The sequence below is a fragment of the Chenopodium album genome, chromosome 14 (genome assembly GCF_948465745.1).
Source record: "Chenopodium album chromosome 14, dcCheAlbu1.1, whole genome shotgun sequence".
Classification (NCBI taxonomy): Eukaryota; Viridiplantae; Streptophyta; class Magnoliopsida; order Caryophyllales; family Amaranthaceae; genus Chenopodium; species Chenopodium album.
In genome coordinates this window covers 2024928-2048934 of record NC_137847.1, presented here as the reverse complement: position 1 = coordinate 2048934, position 24007 = coordinate 2024928, and the positions used below count along the sequence as shown (strand labels likewise).

Genomic DNA, 24007 nt, shown 5'->3' with positions numbered 1-24007 from the left:
GGTTTATCACATACTTAATTCAATTTTGAATTAGTTTGATTATTAGCCCACCCTAATTTTATTATTTCTATAAGCTTAAAGCGGGTATGCCTCATAAAGAAATTGATGTAGACAGACTTTAATCATAATTTATTTTATGGCCCTTGAAATGATGTGGAGGCGAAGTTGCTACATTATAGGCTTATAGCTAGTGCTACATATCATCGACATATCGTACTCCGTAAGACCGTAATTCCATGAAAAAAAACTACTCTTTATTTCAAAACCCTAATCTAAGATAACCAATTGATTGTTGGTGCAGTAGTGTTTAGGACTGCACTTGGTAGGGAGGACCCGCATTCGATCCCTCGCAACAACAATTGATAGGAGACTGAAACCTAACCACCCAGAACTGACCTCCGAACATTAAAAACCCAAAGAGTGAACTGGGTGAAAAAAAAAAAAAAAAAAAAAAAAAAAAAAAAAAAAAAAAAAAACCTAATCTAAGATATATACAGTAGGGGAAGTATATACACGGATATATCCGCAAGAAGAAAATTATCTCCCGTAACAATTACAATGCTTCCCTTTGATTTAATTCTCTCAGAAATACTCCCAAAATTACCCGCAAGATCACTTGTTCGCTTCAAATGCGTATGCAAATCTTTCGAAACACTAATTTCAAGTCCAAAATTCATTGATCGTCACCTTCACGAATCTGCCTCGAACGACACGAATCGCCTTCTAATACTCAACACGGGTGGTGGAAGGATTCAATGCATGGATTTAGATTCATTTAGCTCACCTAAGTTTTCTTTTCAACAATATGAAGTTGAAGTTACCTATCTCACGGTCGGGTCGTGCAATGGACTCGTTCTCATTAAGGTTTGTGCGTTTCCATCCTACAATTTAATTGAATTGATAATGTTCAACCCTTGCACGGGTGAATTACTTTATATCCCGGATTTTTATCCCGAAGAACTCGAGTCTTTTAATTTTGAGTTTGGATATGGGTTTGGGTATGATTCCTCGACGCAAGATTATAAAATTGTTAGCCTATTGATTATACGTAATGAATTGACGGTCTTAGTTTTTAGTTTTAAGGCTAATTCTTGGAAAATAATAGTTGATGATAATGCATCTATTTTACCATATTTATTGTTGAAACACGGTCGCGAATTTGGTGTGCTTATACACAAACATTTACTTCATTGGAAACTCTACTCGCGTGAGATGAAACGCTTTAGAATTGGTTGTTTCGATTTGAAGACCGAAAAGTGGGTTAAAGATGTACCATTACCGGACTATCGAATAGATTATGTCAAGGAGTTAGGCATCCTTGACGGATGTTTGTGTGTATTGACTGGCGAGAATCCGAGAGTATATGGAGCAGATGTTTGGGTGATGAAGGAGTACGGAATCAGAGAGTCTTGGGTGAAAATCTTGGGAGTTTCGGACTCGATTATTACCGAGTAATTGAAGCATTGTCCTCTAGCTTATCGTGGGATCGAAAACAATGAAATTTTAGTACTCATAGAAGAAAATAATGATAAAAGAAGCTAATCAAGCATTAATTGTCGAGTTTTTATGGTACAATATTCGAGATAAAACATACGCAAAAGCTCATCAAATCTACAAAATTCCTCAAGTTGATGATTGTATTTATGCTTGTATATGTCACGGTAGCTTAGTTGGCATCCCTCATGGACAACGGATTGTGAAAGAGAAACAACATTGATTTAGTTGCTAGTTCTACAATATAATGGTGGCTTATTTAGTGGTTTTTGATTAGTTATTAGATTTGTTGCCATCGAAATTTACATTATGGCAAGTTAATAATGTAGTATAAGACTAAACTGTTTTTTTGTGTGCTAGTGATATTTTTCATTCATTGTTATTGATTGCAACTTAATTGCAAACCATGCCACTTTATTAACTTTGTTTCACATATAACCTTGACCATGGCCCGGCCTCCCCGCGTGCAGTGGTGGATCCAAGATAGGTGCTGGGTCACCGTTAACCATTGACCGCTTAGTTTCTCCAAAATCCAAATCCCTAAAGCGAAGGATAAATACTGCAAGTTGGTATAATGGCATATTTATTTATCATAACTAGTAAAATTGAACAAAGAGCTCACCCAATTACAAGACTACTATTTTTCAAAACAAAATACAACACTATTAGTTGCATAATATTGCTTTGTAACTTCCAAATTAGCAGGAATGATGGTCACAAAATTTCACCTGATTTGAGTCAAAAATTGACAAATTCCTACAAAATTTGATACTCAATATGCCCATATGAAATTTCTTGTTCTAATTGACAAATTCCTACAAAATTTGATACTCAATATGCCCATATGAAATTTCTTGTTCTAATTGACAAAATACAACATTGGGGTTAATGGGTATGTAGACCTAAGTTGCAAAAAATCACAACCAAATTTAATTAATAAAATTAGAAATACTCTGACAAGACTTGGTTAATCAAAGAAGTAAAGAATACCCTACAGGCCTACACCCCTTAGTTCCCCCCTTACAATTTTATCCGTAGCAATATTGCATAAGATAATTTAAATTAGTTAATTGTTGTATATTAATAAAATACATATAATATAAAATGTGAGGGAAAAAATAATTTTAATTAATTAATTGGTCTATATTAATAAAATACATGTACAAAAAAAAATGTGAGAAATTTTTTTTTTTTTTAAAAAAAAAAAAAAAAAAAAAAAAAAAAAAAAACATAATGTGTTTGGGATGGGATTTGATCCCGCGCTACATGAGATTGTCACATTAAGTTTTCAATCACTGAGCCATAGATTGTAAATGCATGAATAATATACTTGATTTAATTTTTAACTCTTAAATTTACCTGGTCACGTGACCCAGAGTGAACAATGCTGGGCCTGCCACTGCCCGCGTAACCCGTTTAATTGAGGCCCAGTCTTTCCCAGAACCGCTTGTTGAACAAGTCTACTCATCAGCTCAATCTATGTACACAAGATTATCAGCGAAATCTTAGCTTGTTTCATAACCTTTTACAATTTAAGTCTTATTAGGATTTGCATTGGTAAAGGCTTACATAGTAAATTTATTGAGCATTCAGCAAAAGTAAGTTAAGAACAACGTTAGATCAATACTAAAATTCAAGGGGTGGAACTCTGAATCAATAAAACCAACCAACCGTTGTATATGATGATATTAGATTAGATAGCATGTTATTTGGTGTTTGTTCTTTTAAGCATATTAAAAGATCTTGTAACACGGTTGCCCACTTGGTTGCTAGTAGTTTATCCCTAGACCCAAGACTAGGCACCTATACCTACACCCCTCCTTAACGATGCGCATAATACCCACTACTACACAGCAAGTCAGCAACTACTACAGTACTTTTTTTAAAAAAAAAAAAAAAAAAAGCCACCGTTTTCGTTTATTCATTTCAATTTCTCTGCACATTCTCTCTCCTCACCCATTCTCTCTTTACATTATTTCTCTTCCATTTTCTCTCTCATCAAAAACTTTAATGGCAAAATTATTACAATATTATCACAAATTATCACAAGAAATCTTTCTATCACTATGAAATTCAACAAAATAAGACAAAAATTTGAAAGAATAAGTTATTTGTTCAAATTTGGAACAAAAAAAGTATAGTTTTATTAATTTTTTTTGTTGCGATTGTATTTTAGAAACATAATCGAAACATCAACATTGGTAAATGTATCATTGTAAGTATCATACTATTGTTTTAGTATTTTTTTTTTTTTGGCCAAAAACTAGTAAATTAAACCAGTACATTCTTCAATTTTTTTTACAGAGCGAAGGAAACAGTAGTATTAATAATTAGTTTGTAGTGATTTTTTTTTTGGACAAATGTTCATTTTCATTTTGATAAATGTTCATTTTCATTTTGAAAGATGTGCATTTATATATAGTATATTGGCATTCACATAATAATGTTATTTCTTTTTCAAAGTTTGGAGTGGAAAACTATTTTGATGAATGTTCATTTTTATTATTGTAAGATTTTCAATTACATATTAGTATATAGTCATTCACAATTTTACATATTAACATTTTGATAAAAGTTTATATTTGTGTCATTTTCTTCCCAATATTTCATGTTCATTTCAATTTTGAATTTCAATATATGTTTTTTCTCATATGAATATATGGCCAATCCCATATTGATAGTTTCAAGGGTTTATTCACGTATATATTTCATGTTCATTGATCGTTATCTTACACAGTCATTTTCAAACTAATATATGTTCATTTATATATTAATAAATATTCGTTTCCATAAAAATAGTTGATTATTTCCAAATTAATATATGTTCATTTATATATTAATAGATGTTATATTGATCATGTCAATTGTTATACTCATCCATGTTCATATGCAGATAAAAATTGGTTCATTTCAACACTTATATATTCTTGTTCAAATCTAGTGATTTATATATTTTTGTCTATTATGAATCGTGGATAAATTAAATTAGACCATGCAATAGCATGAAAAAATGAAGATAGCAAACAGAAAAAAAAATCAAGAAGGCATGGAATCGTCAAGCAACTCAAACCAATAACACAATTATCTTGAATTGTTCGAATTTGGCCTGGATTAAATAGTTCATTTTTTGGTGATATACAATTTTATATTGATTTTTATGAAGGACATAAACCTTTCTTTTTCCTTAAGTACTACTATAAATTACGTCCTTCAAAAGAAAATATATAGATAGTGTATATATATAATGTTCATATTAGGAAAGCAACATGTTCATAAACAAAAAACTAAATATTCATAACAACTTGAATTGGTGATTGAGCATTAACAATTGTAAATTTTAAACCTTCACTAACTATATATATTAGAATATTTGAGAAACAAGTTATACTTTGTATGTCATAATTCATACAATACTATGTATTGTTTATTAATCATTATCAACATAATAAATGTTCATTTACAAAATTAGTAATAAACCAATAAAGAAATACTCGTATAACCTTAGCAATAAAATAATAAATGATACAATGTTCATGAACCAAAAAGCATAAGATCAAAATCAATTACAGAAAATCAAACACCTAATAATTACCAAAACATAGCTACATTAAAAAATGTTCATTTATCATTACATAGATGAACAAATTTCCTAAATAACAAATTTGACATGCAACAATAAACGTTCTTCAAAAAAGAAAATGTTAAATCTTTAGATACTTGTTTTTTTTTTAATAATAATCATTAGAAACTTGTTTATTTACCAATCTATTAATTTATTTGAAAAAGACATGTTAATCGCGATAAGAATTTTTTTGAAAGAAACTAATAAATCAATATTTTTTTCCATGAACATCTACCATTTTCCCACAAATTAATTAAAAAATAAGTACAAAATATATAAATTTAATACATTTTTCTATAATAGTGGTTCACAATTAAAATGTTCAAAAATAAATAATTATATGTTCATTTGAAAAACATTATATGTTCAATTATGTAATAATTACATGTTTATTTATAACCATTATTAAAAAAATGTTCATTTACAAAATATTGTATGTTCACTTATAAAGTTAAATACGTTCACTTATAAGAGTTATATATCTTTATTAAAAAAAATTAAAAAAGGAAAAATCAATAAATATTAAAAAGAGGAAAAAATTAAAGGAAAAACACATCTATAACTTTTCTCTTTTTCTTCAACACCATAGCTACCTTATGAAGCTTCATATTTCTCTCTCATGATACTTATATCACAAGAATTCATCAACGGAGGGAGTAACTACATATCCAATTATTTACCACAATCCTCAATTACACTAAATAACTTCTAGATTTTAGTCAATATTCACTCTAGAATTTCATGATTTCATCAATAATTTCTTCAATCGAAGAGGCACCTCAAAGCAAGCTACCTCCCATGAAAGTCAAACACATCTCATAATCAAAATCACAACTTCAACCAAGTGAAATTAACCATCATAAACCCTACTATTTAATTAAATAAACACAAATATAATTATAATAAGCAAATTAAATGTTTAAACGTCAACTACTGTTGCCTCATCATCGTCACTACCACAACAAATCAGCAAAAATAGTCAATTTTGGATCAAATTATTCGAACAATTATTGTGTTTGTTTGTTGAAATGGCGTCGCTGCGGCGGTGGAAAGCGGTGGTTTATCATTGGAGTAATACTCATGCGTACATAGGGGGATTGGGAATACTAATTAAAACGGTGTAGTTTGATAGGGGTGTAGGTAGTACTAGATACACCTGGGTTTAGGGAAAAATTTGTACTTGGTTGCTAGGTGGGATGCCGGTGAATGTTCGGAGTTTATTCAGTTGGGTTCTTTCCCCCAAAGTATCACGACTTTGGCGGATTTGGACCTCATTTAATAACATAACATCGTTATCTTTCCTTATAAAATAAAATAAAATAAAATAAAAAGGTCTTGTAAATTGATCAAGTAATCCTTGTAATACTGATTGAGTTAACCCCTATGATACGCAATTTCTACCCTACTCCAGAGTACCATGAGCATGATACTCCAGGGTCAAACGACATTGTTGTTTTGTTATCCCTTTCTTCTTCCTTGTTTCCCCCTTTTTCTTCTTGCTATACTTTGTTTCCTCTATTTTTTTCAATTTCTGTGAATTCAATTAATTCTTTCCTCCAATTGCAACATCTTTAAATTAAAAATAGCACTAGTTTAAAATAGAAGAACATAAGATATGGTTCATTTGAATTTCACATATTTAAAACAAAATTACAATAGAATTTAAATAAAATAACATCAATTTGTATATGAAGTAACACAAAGTTTTACCTAAAATAACACATAACTTGATAACTGAATAACTCAAACTTCTACTAAAAATAACATACGATAGTAAACAAAATAACAATAAATTAACTCAAAGGTTAAGTAGAATAATAAAAGGATACATTAAAATAACAAAACAACATAAAGTGAGGATTTCATTAAAATACACACATAATAAAAAAAAAAAATAACATTGTCCTCAAAAAAAATTAAAAAAAAATAACATTAGGCTTAAAACAAAATATCATCATTTATGAAACAATTTAAAATATGGTATTTTAGAAAAACGTGAAATAATTCTGTCAAAACAAATTTACTTCCAAAGACTAAAACAACACATGATGATCAACCCAAAATAACATTAGACTTTAAGTAGAATAACATTAGATATTAAACAAAATAATATAATTTAAAGAAAATAATAACAAAACACATTTTAGAAATATAGATCTGACTTCACAATCAAAATAACATAATATTCAATGCTGAATAACACAAGCCTAGAAACAAAATCGATCAAAATAACAAGAACTTATTTATAATTATTGTTATTAAATATGCAATACTTTCATCTAGTATTTCATTATCATCATTTATTTGGTTTACCATATACTTGCTTGTTTTAATTGCAAATTTCATGTTATAAATGTATGATTGGAAAATAATTTATAAATAAAATTAAACAAATACTTAAACCTGTTGATGTGTATTTCGGTAATTTATGTTGTTTTTGGACATGATCTTGAAGTTGACTTTGGCCTTCAAAGGACACCATTGAAGAAATTTGCAGGACTAGTTTAAATGGAGAGTGAGAAAGTGAAAGTAGTGGAGTAGAAATTAAATGATTTGATTTTTTTTTTCATCTAGCTTTCTATTATATATGAAGTTAGCATCATGTTATTTGCTTTCCCTAAATTATTATTTTATCAAATTTAGCTTTGCATGCTTTAATTTCATGAATTGAGTTTTAATCCCATTTATTAGATAGGACCTAGGCCCTGGAGTACAATACTTGGTACTCTAGGAGTACCTAATACTAATTGCTATGATAACCCTTGTAATATTAAGAATTTGTGTTTAGTTTTTGTATAAACTTTTAGAGTCCTACTTGAATTTGCCACAAAATACAATTCATATTTGCCAATTATAAAATTAAGTTCAAAAACAATAAATAAATAAATTGCTTCCTGCCATAAACAAAAAAACTTTGATTCTAAAATCCCTGGTAAACAATTCATACTTTTTTTGTTTAAGGAAAGGTAAACCATTCATACATAGTACTCCTTAATTTTGTAAACCAGTAGATATTATCTCTCACACACCAAAAAAAATAAAATCAAAACCCTAATCTAAGAAATATTTATATACATGGGCCGCTGTACAAAGATGAAAATTAATTATTTCCCACAACAATGCTTCCCTTAGATATAATTCTAAAAGGATATAATTCTCTACGAAATACTCCCAAAATTACCCGCAAGATCACTTGTTCGCTTCAAATGCGTACGCAAGTCTTTCGAAACACTAATTTCAAGTCCAAAATTCATTGATCGTCACCTTCGCGATTCTGCCTCAAACGACGCAAATCGCCTTCTAATCCTCAACACGGGTGGTGAAAGGATTCGATGCATGGATTTAAATACGTTTTGGTCTCCTAAGTTTTCTCTTCCGTTAACTAATTCTAAATATCACATGGTCGGGTTGTGTAATGGACTAGTTTTCATTAAGGTTAGTACGTTTCACTACAACAATTTAATTAAATTGATGTTGTTCAACCCTTGCACAGGAGAATTACTTTATATTCCGAATTTTAACCGCCCTGAATTTACCGAGTATTATGATTTGGGGTTTGGGTTTGATTCTTGGACACAAGACTATAAAATTGTTGGACTTATTGTTATAGGTAATGCATTTAAGGTCTTAGTATTTAGTTTAGGAAATTTTGACAATTACCACCTTCTGTTATGTCCATTTTAGCAATTACCACCTTCTTTTTTTTTTTTTTTTGAAAATTACCACCTTCTATTTTCAAAAATATCAAAAGTTACCACCTTCTTGCCCCCCCAACTACCACGTGACGTCATTTCGGGCCCATTCTTTCTCATTCCTCCCTATTTCCCTCACATTTCTCATTCCTAACTCAATTCTCATCCCTCCTTTCACTTTTTTCCCCCCAAACAATCAAAAACACTTCAATTCACTCCTCCAAATCAAAATTGATGAACAATTATTGGTGGTTTGGGGGAAAAAAAGTGAAAGGAGAGATGAGAATCCAAATAGGAATGAGAAATGTGAGGGAAATAGGGAGGAAAAGGAAAGAATGGGTCTAAAATGACGTCACGTGGTAGTTGGGGGGCAAGAAGGTGGTAACTTTTGATATTTTTGAAAATAGAAGGTGGTAATTTTCAAAAAAAAGAAATAAAAGGTGGTAATTGCTAAAATGGACATAACAGAAGGTGGTAATTGTCAAATTTTCCTTTAGAAAGGCTAATTCTTGGAAAACAATTGACAATGCACCTATTCGACCTTTATTATTGTTTAAAGAAGTCCGCAAAAATGGTGTGCTTATAAACAACCATTTACTTCATTGGAAATTGTTGAGCCCATGAACAACCCACATGTGATCGAGCATTCTTCTTGTCCCACACTAAACACTAAAAGGGGGAGTGTAGTGGTTATGAAATCCCACATTGAAAGAATTCAAGAGTTACCACCACAATATAAGACTAAGGGGCTACTCCCCTCATTGCCATATGGTTTTGAGGTGGAACCTCCTTAGTCTTGTAAAGTGGTGGACTTGCACTCTCCCATGACGGGTGTGGCCCAGACCCGTATTTAACATGGTATCAGAGCCAGGTTCACGATTGGGGCCTTGCTAAAGTATACTGGGCCAAAAACACTATGGACAGCTCACATGTGAGGGGGAGTGTAGTGGTTATGAAATCCCACATTGAAAGAATTCAAGAGTTACCACCACAATATAAGGCTAAGGGGCTACTCCCCTCATTGCCATATGGTTTTGAGGTGGAACCTCCTTGGTCTTGTAAAGTGGTGGACTTGCACTCTCCCATGACGGGTGTGGCCCAGACCCGTATTTAACAGAAATTCTACTCTCGTGAGATGAAGAGATATATAATTGCTTGTTTCGATTTGAAGACCGAGAAATGAATTAAAAATGTACCATTATCGTACTATCGAGGTGATAAAGATGTCGTAAAATTATCACCCTATGTACCAAGGAAATCAGTATCTCTATGAATTGTTTGAAGAAGACGATATAGATGTTATGAAGGACTAGGAGTTAGGCGTCCTCGACGGATGTTTGTGTGTATTGACCAAGAATCCGAAAGAATATTTTGTAGATGTTTGGGTGATGAAGGAGTACGGAATCAAAGATTCTTGGGTGAAAATCTTGGGGGTTTCGGATTCGATTAGTACCAAGTCTTTGAAGCATTGTCCTCTAGCTTACCGTGGGATCGAAAAGAATGAAATTTTAGTTTTCATTGAAGAAATTGATAAAAGAAGCAAATCAAGCATTAATGCCGAGTTTTTATGGTACAATATCCGAGATAAAACTTACGCAAAAACTCATCAAATCCACAATTTTCCTATACGGAATGATATTGATGCTTGTATATGTCATGGTAGCTTAGTTGTCCTCCCCCATGGAGAACAACTTGCGAAAAAGGAACAACGACGATCAAAGTTAGAGTGACATTGCAGCTAGTTTGTAATACAATATAATAAACTGGTTTTCAAATAGTAATTAGATTTTAGCTATTGAAATTTTCAATATACTAATGTAATAATAATGTAGTTTGAGACTAAAAGTTTATTATACTAATGGATCTTTTTCATTCATTATTGATTGCAAGCCACTTACTGAACTTTGTTTTAGGGATTACCATTATATAGTACTTCCTCCGTTCTTTTTTATTTGACTCGCTTTGACTTTTACAATATTCATCACCCTTTCTTTAACCGTCTTTTGGGAATAATATATATAAGGAAAAAGGTATTCATGTGAGATCTTTTTGAATTTATCCCAATAATTACTGGTGATCGTTAAAGTTTTGTTTTGCCAAACGTGATAAAAAAAAACAGGTAAAGTAAAAAGAACATACAGTAGTTTTTTATGAAGTTATTTAATTATATACATTTGTCAATGCATATATCATTATTTTAAAATACACCTCAAATGAACATGGTTTGATAGATTTAGTAGCACTGAGACTAATGACCAATGAAAACTCCTTTTTATAAGCCATAACTTAAAGATCTCTAGTAAGGCTCAATAATCACCAATAGAGATCGACTTATTAAATACTCTAAATTGATCAGATCGATGGGTTTAACTCGGATCCCAAGTCATATCTACTTACCAATACAAAAAAGGTACTCCGTAATCAGTCTACTCGCGTTACTAATTAACATTACTGATGAGCCTTACCACAAAACTACTTTAATTTGTGACATTGTTGGGGTAGTTCATCCCAAGTCCCACATGAAAAGAGTAAGGAGGTAAAGAGGTTCTTATAAATGAGTGCACACTCTAATAATATGAGGTTTTTTGGGAAGGTGTCCAAAAACAAAGCCGTATGGACTAGGCCCAAAGCGAACAATATCATACTAATGTGAAGCGGAGTGTGCATGCGACCCTTGGTGGGTGACCCGGGCCCAACAGACATAAAGTCATAACCCATGTCAATGACTTAACTATTCCTAAAATCTGATCATAGCATTAGTGGTGACCATATGGCCTAAGTTTGATTCCAACAAGTAATAAAAATTCCAGCCCAAAAAATGTACAATAACATGAATGCAATAATGAACATGACTACAATTGTAGCAAAAAGGTAATCAATTGTGCCTTTACATTCTATTCTGCACTCTTACATATTCATATGTTCTTGCCTAATTTAGTACGGAATAGTAGACAATTATTTAGTACGTACTTAAGTATCACATGCTCTAGCTTATTAGTTTATTTCTTATTACATTAATATATTTGGTAGTCCATATCATAATGTGACAAGTGTGATTAATCTAACAAAGAAGAAAAAAATTGAAGAAATAATTAAGCCAATAAGTGTGACTCTGGCAAGACAACTAATAAGTAATAACCTAGGCTGTAAGGCGCCAAGTGGCAGTTTTTACATTTGCACTTCTCACATAAGGTTTAATTAAAAACATTTAAATGGAAGTTTTGAGAGTAAGGGATAGCTCAAGTGGATAGAGCTAGCTTTCCTCTCGGTTTCAAGAGATGCTAAGATTGATTTGAAATGAAATTATTTTTGCTAAAATAAAATAAAATTTAATATTTTAATTTTTATTCTAAATTTAAAGTATTTCTAATGACCTTAATTTATATTTAATGATAATCAATCCAACATAATTTAGAAATTGCACATTTTCATATGGGCCAAGGATGAATTAATACTAATTTTTAAATAGAGATGACATAAGTTTAGGGTATGTTCACATTTACTGAGCTGAACTGAACTAATTGGAACTGAACTGAACTGAAATAGACTGAACTGAATATTTTATGAGAGAAGGAAATTAGGAGCTGAACTGAACTAAAATTAAGGTGAAGTGAACAGACCCTCAATTGTTCAGACCCTCAATTGTTCAAATATGATCATCAATTATTCGAGTATACAATCAAAGGACAATATAATAAAGGAATCATTTCAATTATTCTTTCATTCATTTTTAATTTTTTTTTTCAATCAATTTCAATGTAGAGAGTCTTACAATTATAGTTCTCAAAAAGAGGATTCTAATCAAAGATTATAATCAAATGATTAATATTATCTCTATAATCTTATAAATACTCCGTACTTTTTTCATATTTTATTGTAGTATGTTTATCCAAATGAGAAAAAAAAAATAAAGCAACACAAAGAATTTTGTAACGTCATAAAGAAAAGAATAAAGAAATTTTCTTTCTATGCTACCAATCGGACTTGCCTCTTGTAATACCCGAGATTTTAAAACCTGATTTATTATACTCTAATATTTATTTTATTAGCTTAATTAAGGTTTTGTCTCTATTTTAACAAGAACGAATGTTTTAATCTTGAATTTTATTTTAATATTATATTATTTCAGAAGCTAATTTTAAGGAAAGTAAATTATTATTTTACAGCTTATTTCCGGTCAGTAAAATGTTTAAAGATTTGTATCAAAATATGTATTTTTACCCGAGAAAATAAAATGACCAAAATGCCCTTACTTATCATAAGAGACAAAATCCACCTCCTAACTTCATCCCTTTTTCACCACTAAGAAAAGAATTGATAATTTCATTTCTCACTGTTTCCTTTACCATTAGTTGCCTAATTCTTGTGATAATCTTATCACTTAATAAACTTTTATAATCTTTTCTTGTAAGCTATTGATCCTTCACCGTTAAGAAACAAAAGAGCAAAGGATAAACTTTGCTTCATTCAACTAGAAAACAAAACCCACCTCTTGCTTCTCTATTCTTCTCACGGTTAAGAGCTTTATAATACAAAGTCTAATGTTGCCTTTCCATATAATTGGTCACTCAAAACCCCATGATTATCAATTTAGCAAATCTTGATCTTATCTTCTTCTTTCTTTCAAGTTCATTCTAGCAACCATACTACTCTATGTATATATAAAACGTCATCACCGTTCACTAGTGTCATTAACTCATTATATACTTTCTTTTCTCCTTTCGTAAACTTTCTTGTCAAACTAATGAAAATGGCCTTCTAAGACCCATTACCTTATTGCTTCGTATACTACTAATTAGCCCAAGGTATAAGTAGTATTGTTTCAATGTTCATATTTATTCTTTAAAGAGAAATCTTGTTATCTAGTATTGTTTTTCTTGTAATACAAAAATAATTCTTATACTTAAGTTAATGATTTAGTGGAAAAACTATGACTTCTTTGAGTCATAAAGCTACGTATGGTATTACTTGTATTTAGAAATAAGTTTGTTGATTTTATACTAAAATAATTAAAGAGTATAGTTTTAATCATTTTTCCTACTAATGCAATAATTTATATTTTCAAGAAGAATCGGACCTCGAAGCTCAGTGAGAACGATAGAATAAAGGCTAACAGGAAGGTTATCAGACTGTAAATCGAGGTAACGGCTATTGCTAGTACCCGCAATTCCCTTCGAATTGCGTTTATAAAAGGATGATGTTACGATTGAATTAAAAGTGATCTATGTTTTTGATACATTTTATGATTTGCGGGATTATACTGTGATTTGTCTGAAATCTTTCCTTGAAATATATGATTTTTCTGAGGAATCACAAGGATACTGTAATGATGAGTTTTATGATACACTGTAAATATTTTATAAAGATGTTATACTATTTTATAAAAGCATTCTGAATGATTGGAAATTTCTTGATTTCTATTAATTATAAGAAAATATAAATATAATCTGATATGATTGAGCAATAGCTCCCCTGAGGGCACTGGCCCATTCCTGTTATGGAGCACTAGCTCCCCCTGTTAGGAGCACTGGCTCCCCCTGTTAGTAGGAGACGTCCTACCCCTGTTATATGTATATTGATTATAATGATTTATTAAAAAGGTTATGAACGAAGGCTTACTGAAATGTTGTTTTATTACCTGTTTTAATATATTCTGCTCTCCCTGTTTTATTAACTAAAATGAATTAATTAAAATGATGTTACGCTGCTAGAATAGTACGTTACTGAGTCTTCGGCTCACCGTTTTGATGTTTTTCTGTTTTAGGTACTGCTGGAACAAAGGGAACACGTAGTGGCGAGGATTTTAATTATCTTAAGAAGCTCACTAGATATTTATAGTTTTAAGAGAATGATTTATTAATTTAATTAGCAAGTAAGACATTAGTAAGTTTTTATTAAAATAAGATCTTCTATTATTGAAGTAGGATTAATTCCTGTACTGAATAGATTTCTATAATTTATGAATTAAGGTTGTTATGTATGAATGTTGCCTTGTAACTCTCGTGTGGGAGTTACGGCAGTGACGTCTCGACCAAATTAGGTTAATTCCGCTGCTAATTAGATTACCTTAATACCCGAGTTAGAGGTCGGGGCGTTACACCTCTATTGCTTTTATAACAGTCAATCAAACAAATTGTTAAAAATACTTACAATCAATCAAAATCACGCAAACATTGTAAGCATAGAGGATCTACTCCATAGTTTTTTTTTTTTTTTTTTTTTTTTTTTTTTTTTTTTTTTACAAGAAGAGCTAACAAGGAGAAAAACAAACCAACTAGACAAAAAAACCTAAAAAGACCAAAACAAAAACCGACGCCGACGAGTCCGAGTTGCCAACCAATGAGCTGGAGCTACCCATTGACGAGGAACCTTCCGAAGGTCACAAACTGGGAACCTAAGAATGATATCCTTAATGTCCTGAAGTAACCAAAGACAAGAAATATCACGAGCATCTTTGTCTCGAAGAGAGGTAAACAAGGTCGAGCAGTCGGTGTAGATCAACAGGCGCTTGTAGCCGCGACGATCTGCAGCCTTAAGCGCCCAGAGACAAGCCTGTAACTCTGAATGTAGAGCAGAGGATGAGAGAAAAGCTCTACAGCCTCCGCCAAAAACCATATCTGAATCAAAATCTCGAAGAATCCAACCTGCTCCTGCAGAATGATCTCGAGCATTATAAGCACCATTAAACACAATGTAAATATCGTATGAAGACAAGGAAGGGCCTTGAAGGCAACAGGACTAAGTGGAGGATCTAAGCCTAGTACAAGGACCTGTACTAGACCTGCAAAGTGAATTCTTAAAATCTTGAACCTCAGAACTCCGAGAGACCCAGTCTTGCATATAGTGAATAACAAGTGCAGGAGATAGTACAGCATGTCGAAAACACTTTATGATTCCGAGCGATCCAAACGGCCCATAAGAAAGAGACCAAACTTACCAAAATCTCCCAAGACTTAGATTGGCGCAAAGATACAACCAAGTCGACAAACCAATCAGAGAAAGTCTTATCCCGACGCACAACAAGCGACGAGAAGGTCGGAACAATAGACCAAAGAGCAGAAACAAAGGAACAATCACGGAACAGGTGATCGATCGTTTCTTGACTACCAAGGCACAAGACACAAGTTGGATCCACTAGGATCCCTTGAATCTGCAAAACCCCATTGAGAGGTAAAGCATTATGAAGAAGCTTCCAACAAAAGCACTTCAGTTTCGATAAGAGCGGTAGACCCCAAAACAACTTCCACCATGAAGAGGGGAAGGAGATTGCTCCGCCAAAAGTAGCCGGTTGGCGAAGCAACATAGCATAGGCTGATTTGGTGGTGAAGTTACCGTCTTTTGAAAACTTCCAGTATATAAAATCATCCATCGGCCTACTAGGGCATTATAGAGCCAAAATCCGAGTGGCTGAAGAAGAGGTAAACAGCTGATGAACCAAAGTCGAGTCCCACGCGTAGGAACGCGGATTAATGATAGAGGAAACATGAGACGGGATAGGCGTCTCACTGTTATTGCGAAGAAAATGAGGATCACCAGGAACCCAGGAGTCCTCGAGGATGCGAACCTGAGACCTAGAACCGACTTTCCAAGCTATACTAGTGGATAAAACAGACAAACCTTGCAATAGACCACAACAGCCCCAAGAAGAACCAGGAATTTTCCTTGATTGAAATTGACGAAAAGCGGGATACTTTGCTATAAGCAACTTAGAGACCGGAAGCTGAGGGTGTTGATGAAGACGCCAACATTGACGAGCTAAAAGAGCAGAATTAAAGGAGCTAATACGACGAATGCCAAGACCTTCGATCCCAGACCTTTGGGTAAATGCAGAAGGATTTTTGATCGTAAAGCTAGACCCCGAGATTGAGGACCCGACTTCCACCAGAAGCGAGCTAAAAGGTTATCCACCTTTGAACAAATCGAAGAAGGAACCTTAAACACAGAGAGGATATGATTGAAAGATGCCACCAGAACTGAGTTTATTATAACCAACTTTGCCGCAGAAGAAAGTCCTAGTGAAGCAAAAGTTGACAGACGCTAAACCACTTTATCAATAAGGAAACTAAAATCAGAAACTTTACTGTGGCCCAACTCCACCGGCAAGCCTAAATAAGACCCCAAGGAGGATTTACAATGAAGCTTCAAGCTCTTGGCAAGAAAGTCACAATAATCCGTCGGAGTGTTGGGGCTAAACTTCACAAAAGATTTCTGAAGATTAATCACTTGTCCTGACAAGGAACAAAACTCTGATAATAGGACCGTAAGATTCTCACAAGTTTCAGGAGTAACATGCAGGAATAATAAGGAATCATCGGCAGAAAACAAGTGAGAAATCGCAGGAGCCCCACGAGAAATGCTAATTCCCTTAAAGAGAGAAGCATCAAGCCTTCTTGGTATAGGGATTTTGAAGTGGAGATTTTCTTACCCTTTCCCTTCCACCTCTTTTAAAGGACTTATCTCATTAACTCGAACCAGATTGACTTATAAAATGGTTCGGCTCTTTCTTTCCTTACCTAACAAATTTCTTATTTTTGTAAATATAAATATAGCTGTATAGGTAATAAATTTTTTATAATTAAAAAGTATGAATCGGTTGTGATTTTATTGCACAAAATATAACATATTTGTCCAATTATTATCCCATTTATATTCATTCGGTAATTGCAAAATCTTTTCAGCTCGTACGTAGTACAAATTAAAGCTAATTTGTATAAGTAATATCGTTGTATAATGTGTTAGATTGATATTAACGTCAATGACTCAACTTCTCTGAAATTTTGTACCAAAAAAAAAAAAAAAAAAAAACCTTCCAAAAGTTCCAATTTCTCTAACATTCTTTCGAAACTACACGAAACGAATCTCCCAACTTAGCCATCTTCTTTAGGCAAACGGCGCAACAAAGAATTCACCAATTTCGTCACATTCATTTACATTTTACGTTTCTCTCTTTCTCTCTCCTACTCTAAATTTAACAGTTGTCTGAGTGCTGTCAGTTGGCTTCCGTTAATGACTGATTTCGAAGACTCAGAGGAAACCACCAATTGGGTTTTCTTACTATTCAAATCTAAACCTGGGTTTCTGAAATTTTCCCCAATTTAAGCTATTTTCATTTGGTGGGTCATCAATTTAGGGTTCATTCAATTGTTATTTTTCTGGGGTTTTGTCAATTATTGATTGTTTCTTCACATGGGTTTTGGTTGGAATTCAGTTTACAACATGGGATTTCAATTTTGGAGGTAATGAAGCTAAGTTGGGGTTTGATGATTTTGTTATTTGCTGAAATTTTTATACTGTTATTTCGTTAAAAAGAAAGGGGGCAATTAACTTATTTTATGTGATTTCCCCGTGGTTCCGGAGGATCCGGCTACAGTTTTTTTTTTTATTTTTTATTTTTTATTTGATTCAATTCATTGTTTTTGTTAGTCTTACCTAAAAACTTATAATTAGGTGGAGAATTGTTCTTGAAAGTAGTAGTTGAGCAGTAAGTAGGATTTATACTGAAAGTTGGTTCTATTGGAGAAAGATTGATTCTTGTATAATTCATCAGAGGATTGAATTTTTGTTGGGTGGAGTTGAATTTGAGCTGTTAATTTAGCTGTGTGAATTATGTCTGGTGGGAGTGGTACCCCTGTTGGGGCTAATTTCATGAGGCAGAGGCATAGTTGGGGTTATAACTCCGGTGGGGAAGATCTAGAAGATGATGCATGTTCGAAACCAATGCCTTCGACACCTTCGATTCCGAGAGCTAAGACATGGATTGAGATCATGGAGAATGTTCTTTGGATTGGTTCAGCAGTATTTATCATATATTTTGGCGATTGGCATTCAAATCTTGTATATCTCCTGTGGCACGATGATCGAATTAGGAGGTAATTCATCTGCCTCAGATCTCAGGCTACAATTATTTGATTCTTGCTAGTGATTCTCGATTTTCGATGTTCTGTACTTTGCTTTTGGCTTTTGATGTGCTTATACTCTTGATTGACTTTACTTTAGTTGCTTATATTTTGATTCACTTTACTTTTGAGCTTTTGGGCTCACAAACATGATTGTAGATTTGGCATTTATGTGTGGAACTGTGGATAGAAAAGCTCTAAATTTGATTTGTCTCTAGCTGTCATGTGATCAAGGTTCTTGGAGTTGCTTTAATCGCTTCTAATACAAAAGATGCCTTGAGTGACTTTATGAACATTGACTAGGATCTTTTGGTGTGCCAAATAAAAAAAAATCCATGGACAAATAGTATTTTTCCTGTGTAGATGTAAAAAAAAGGAGAATTAGAAAATATTACCAGGTTTACAGTTTCAGAGCTTCTTGCCCTGTTATTTCATTTAGTGTATGCATTGCTTTGGTATTTTCTCTACACTTTGAACGTAGATCGAACTTGGTATTTTTGTTAGATTTCAGTATATCTGTATTTTCTACCCTGTATGCGTGGATGGCATGCAAACAGTCTTTCAGCGGTTTTACCTACCAGCCAGTTTTTGGGGTGAGCTTAATAAAAGTCATTCTAGCAGACTTAATCAGGCCTGATTTCACCCTTAAGTGTTGATAAAGTGTATATTATCACATTGCCTTGAAAAATATGACCATAATTGCAATATAGGGAGCTGAGCCTACCATCTTGCTAAAAGAGAAAGACCAATGGGGTACATGTGTGTTGTTGATGTAAGTTAGATGTATGTGAAGGTGAATTACATGAAGGTCAGAGATGTGTTCCTCTGCATGGATATTGACTTTCTTTTTCTCTTTGCCCTTTTAAAGGCTGTTATTGTGCCTGAGTTACTTCATACAGAAATAGAATTACTGTCTATGCTTGGTCTTTTGCTCTGAAACATATAACCTCTGTCTAGACCAACAATTTTTTAGCTTGTATTACTAATTTGAGGTGATATGCTGCGTATATCCAACTGAAAAATGGTGGAAAACTAATTTATGTAGAGAGAATTCAGGGATCAAGGCTGTTCTCACTCTTGAATATATACTGTTGACAGTCTCTTTGTTTAGGAAAAACAGCTGAGGATGGATTTTTTAGCAGTTTCAGTTACAGTTGTATTGCTGGAGTTTTGTCTTTTGTTACCTGTCAAAGAGTTGTGAACTTCAGGTGCTTCTTCCAACAAAACTAATCTTCTTTCAGTTTGAGATTTGGCATGGGCACATGGACTATCCAGCCCCTTTGTGGACGAACAATTAGTACATTTAGATATGTGCAGGCAGTAGCCTTTATGTGGGAACTCAAGTTTGCAGATTGCCATGTTGAAGTAACTTTATGCACTTCTATGTATTGTCTATTTATTAATCACAGTGATCCAAAAGCATTCTTGTTGCCACTCTCAATTTGCATTTCTGTTTTACATTGAGGACACCTATCCAAAAGCCAACTTGCACTCAGTTTCTCCAGGGCATACAAACCTGATGCTGGAAACAACTGTGCTTAATAGTGCCAAGTCCTGGATCTATTTCTTTACTGCTTCTTGACTTTTTCCTTTTCTTCCTTGATCCTTATGTAAGTAATTTGCCTACTGGTTGCATCCCTGCTCTTGTAATGATCCTCTAAGATTTCTTTTGAAAATTCTTTCATTCCACAAGTATATTATCATAAGCGATGATTTCCTTGTAGCGGTTCATACTGCTGATGAAGGATACCATTGTAATACAATTACTTGTTATCCTGAAGTGATCCATCCTTGGCTAGAGTTCCATGCATGCTGAATTTTAGACCCAAGTTTTCAGTTAAGGCTTCATTTGATTGAGTTGCAACTATGAATTCCCTTTTCGAATTGCCATTTTTTCTCTGCTACACTTGCTATGTTGGCAAAGATGATAGAATAAAAGTGAACCTTCAATTATTGATCTTGACTTTGTTTGAAAAGAGGGGGGAGGGTTTCCATGCTCGTCTGGTGGATGGAGTTTGGATGAATGTGAATATTCTAAGGAAGCTCATTTGACCGATTCCAAACATGTTTGGGCATATAGAATTTCTTTTCAAAATTCATTGATCTTTTTTTTTTTTTTTTTCCATAGCTCCCAAATTAGGAAGGCAATTTTGATACCTGGACAGATAAAATTAATTTGTTTCTTATGCAGTGATTTGATTTAAACCAAAGATGGGGAGATGATAAAAAAAAAAAAGAAATTGTCTGATAGAGGCATGAGTACTCATACTTCCTTAACTCTGGGGTGCTCCCTCACTGAAGGCTTTTTAAAATTTTTTTTTAAAAAAAATATCATTGGGCAATCCTTAGATGACTCAGTAGTGGGTAATCTTCCTTGACTATCAAAACTAGGATGTGAAGATTTTGATTATGGGAAGGCAGTTCATCTCTTAGATACTATCGTCAGTATCGTGACTATCAAAGAACAAGACATGTAGGCTTTCCCAGGATGGTTATTGGAATTACAGATACAAGAGATTAGGGGAAAGGAAATGGATCGATTATCAAAGAGCCATTTTCCTTGTTGAATGCTATGTTTCAATTTGAGACTCATTTGTGTCTTTTTCTGTTTACCTTTTCTTGACAGCTTAGTAGAGTTTCATTCTTCTTATTTTAGTTACTCTTGGAGTTTCCCATATCCATGACCTCCGCATCTAAGATAATCTTATCCCTCATATATTTTGAATTAAGTATTTTTTTTTTCCATCAGTAATCATTTTCTTGCGTATAAGTGTGAGTCGTTATTAGACACACCCCCCCTTCCTCTGCATTTTTCCCTGACCCAAGTGGAAATTATGTCGAGGAAGAATGTAGTTTTATCCAACTTTGTGCCTGCAGCCTACCACCCTAGCCTTGTTAATTAGTTTTCTAATCAGATACTTATGTTCCCTTCTCTAACATTCTCCAGTGTTGTCAAAAAGAAAAATCCACCTAAACACTTTAGACATGGAATTATTGACATATTTGATTTTTTATATTTTGTATGGATGTCATTATTGAACAAGTAGGAACCTGGAGTAGAAATTTCACTTCCTTTCAAAGCATTAGTCTTTTTTATTCCTTTTTTTCTATGTTAATATTCACTTCGTCCTATTATTAACTCTTGAATATAACACAGATATTAGAAGTGGATGAAGAGTTAGTGAGAGAAAGTGTTGGACTCACTTGTGAGGGAGAGAGAAAAGGGGTTGGTGGATGTTGAGAAAAGGGGATATTGTTATTTCAATTAAGACTTTAACTTGAAGAAAAAGTGAATTTCATTTTGGGATTACCTAATCTAATAAGTGTGAATTTTGTTTGAATTGTGAGTTGTGACAAGTACATGACTAATTGACTAGTGATCATTGATGTAACTCTTCAACTGTCCCGTTATGGGGCACCATGGGGTACTTCATTCGATTGTGGTTTCTGGATTATATTAACCTTTTAGAGAGATGCAAATTACTAGAAAGTACTTAGCTGAAGCAAATCTAATGACAATGTCATGACTAGAAAAATCGCATTTATCTTCTCCTTGCATCATGACTGGGAGATACTTGGTGCATCTGCCTTGCCATTGGTTATTTTCTATGCTATTCGTTTATTTAATATCACCATGTTTATGCTCTAACATGAGCACCTTCATGTGTTCTAATACCAGCTTCACATGCACTTAGGGTTAAGTTGAGTCCCGCAAAGAGCTTTTCCTTTGTGTTTAGTTGCCTTCTTTGCTCTAGGTTAATCCAGAGTTTCCATTCTGTTGTTATGAGTACTTCATCCATTGTCATGTCTTGTATTGACAACAATTTATAGCCAGTATTGATGTTCTGTAGAAGGTAGATATGTTTCAGCGATTCCTGTATTGCATTAGTTTCTCTAAGCAGTTAAATACTTTGTATAATATTATGACAGTTTCTGAGACCTCTTTTATAATGTATTAAGTTGGTTATATGAAATATTCTTTTTCAACTGTTTTGGTATTAATTTTTGTTATGCATATGTTTTTTCGTTTGATTGAGTCATCTTTTTCTGTATTCCAATGGCCTTAAATTATTCTGGATCTTAATACCAGTTTATTAATCTTATGTTGACTTGTATGGTACCGTGGTAGTGCAATACCTGTTGCACACAACGCCTATATCTTGTCCAACTTGACAACCTTTTTGCTTCTTAACCTGCAGGATACCATTATACCTAGGATTTGGAGGTGTTCTTTTGAGTGCTGCTTATTTCGTTTATACAAGCATGTCAATATCAGGTGTTAGAAAATCGAATGAGAACTGGGAGATACTTGGTGCATCTGCCTTGCCATTGGTTACCCTTCTGGGCCTAACTTCCTTTTGCCTGTGAGTGCCAACCATAATTCTGACATATTTGTGAAATCACTCTTGAATATGTGTGTGCTTAAACTTGAAATTTTGCAGATTCACCTGGGCTTTGTGGCCGATTTGGAGCTTCTTGACCCTGCCTCTTGTGGTATGTCTCCATTCCTTTCCTCATCTTAATGAATACCCCTTATTTGAACACCCCTCAGCCCCATGCCGAAAAAATGAAAAACTCACTTCTCATGGTCATTTTGCAGTTCACGCTCTTCATGGCCTGTATGGTTATATCGCCTTATTTGATTAGCGGGACAGTAAAATCACAACCCGAAGTGCTCCGTCTTGATTGATATGCACATGGTGAAATCGACTTAAAAAAACCATTCTATCTCGGGGAAAAAGGATAATAGCAAAATTGTGATTCATGTAAGTTTCTTTTTCTATGATGCAATCCTTCCCATGTTGGTGCTAACCGCTACATGGAATCAGCTCTGATCTTCACATGTTTGCGTTGTATTCTTTTTACTTGCCCAACCAATTGAATGAAGTAATTAGCTTAAAATAGGCCTACATTGTGTCTTTGCCAGATCTCACAGTGAAGTATGTTTTTTTGTGTATGGTCTAGCACCATCTGTAAAGAATTATCAAATATAGTGTGGTTTTTGAGTTTCTCCACATTTTGGGGAGGTTATAGTTTGCGCTATTGGATTTAATTTGCAACATATTAAACTTGGGTCAAGCGTTGATGCGCCAATTACAGCAATTTGCGCTATGGATCCAACTGCAGCAGCATATTTTAATTCTCAATTTTTGTCCAAATGTACCTTGTCCAAGTTTACATACACTGCATTTCTTTCACAGATTTCCTTATGCTTTTACATGAAACATTGTTCTTTTTTATACCAGCAATTCGGTTTTCTTTGTAACCCTGTTACTGCTACCCCGTAATGTCTTAGAATTTTC

At 33.3% G+C, this 24007-nt stretch overlaps 3 protein-coding genes across 3 annotated transcripts; 2 read left to right on the top strand and 1 right to left on the bottom strand.

The window, feature by feature from the left end:
* The first annotated feature begins 558 nt into the window (after window positions 1–558).
* On the top strand, window positions 559–1455 carry LOC145579701 (F-box protein CPR1-like). Its single transcript, XM_081636936.1, has one exon. It carries the CDS (start codon window positions 559–561, stop codon window positions 1453–1455), a length of 897 nt encoding a protein of 298 aa, XP_081493062.1.
* Window positions 1456–15096: 13641 nt separating this feature from the next.
* On the bottom strand, window positions 15097–16177 carry LOC145579700 (uncharacterized). The gene is made up of 3 exons (XM_081636935.1): window positions 15746–16177; window positions 15590–15641; window positions 15097–15458 (listed from the first exon to the last, which is right to left on the bottom strand). The coding sequence occupies exons 1-3, from the start codon at window positions 16175–16177 to the stop codon at window positions 15097–15099; spliced, it is 846 nt and encodes a 281-aa protein (XP_081493061.1).
* Window positions 16178–17568: 1391 nt separating this feature from the next.
* LOC145578508 (uncharacterized) lies at window positions 17569–23737 on the top strand. Its single transcript, XM_081635819.1, has 4 exons — window positions 17569–18677; window positions 22904–23068; window positions 23147–23198; window positions 23305–23737. The coding sequence occupies exons 1-4, from the start codon at window positions 18415–18417 to the stop codon at window positions 23392–23394; spliced, it is 570 nt and encodes a 189-aa protein (XP_081491945.1). The 5' UTR covers window positions 17569–18414; the 3' UTR covers window positions 23395–23737.
* The last annotated feature ends 270 nt before the right edge of the window (window positions 23738–24007 follow it).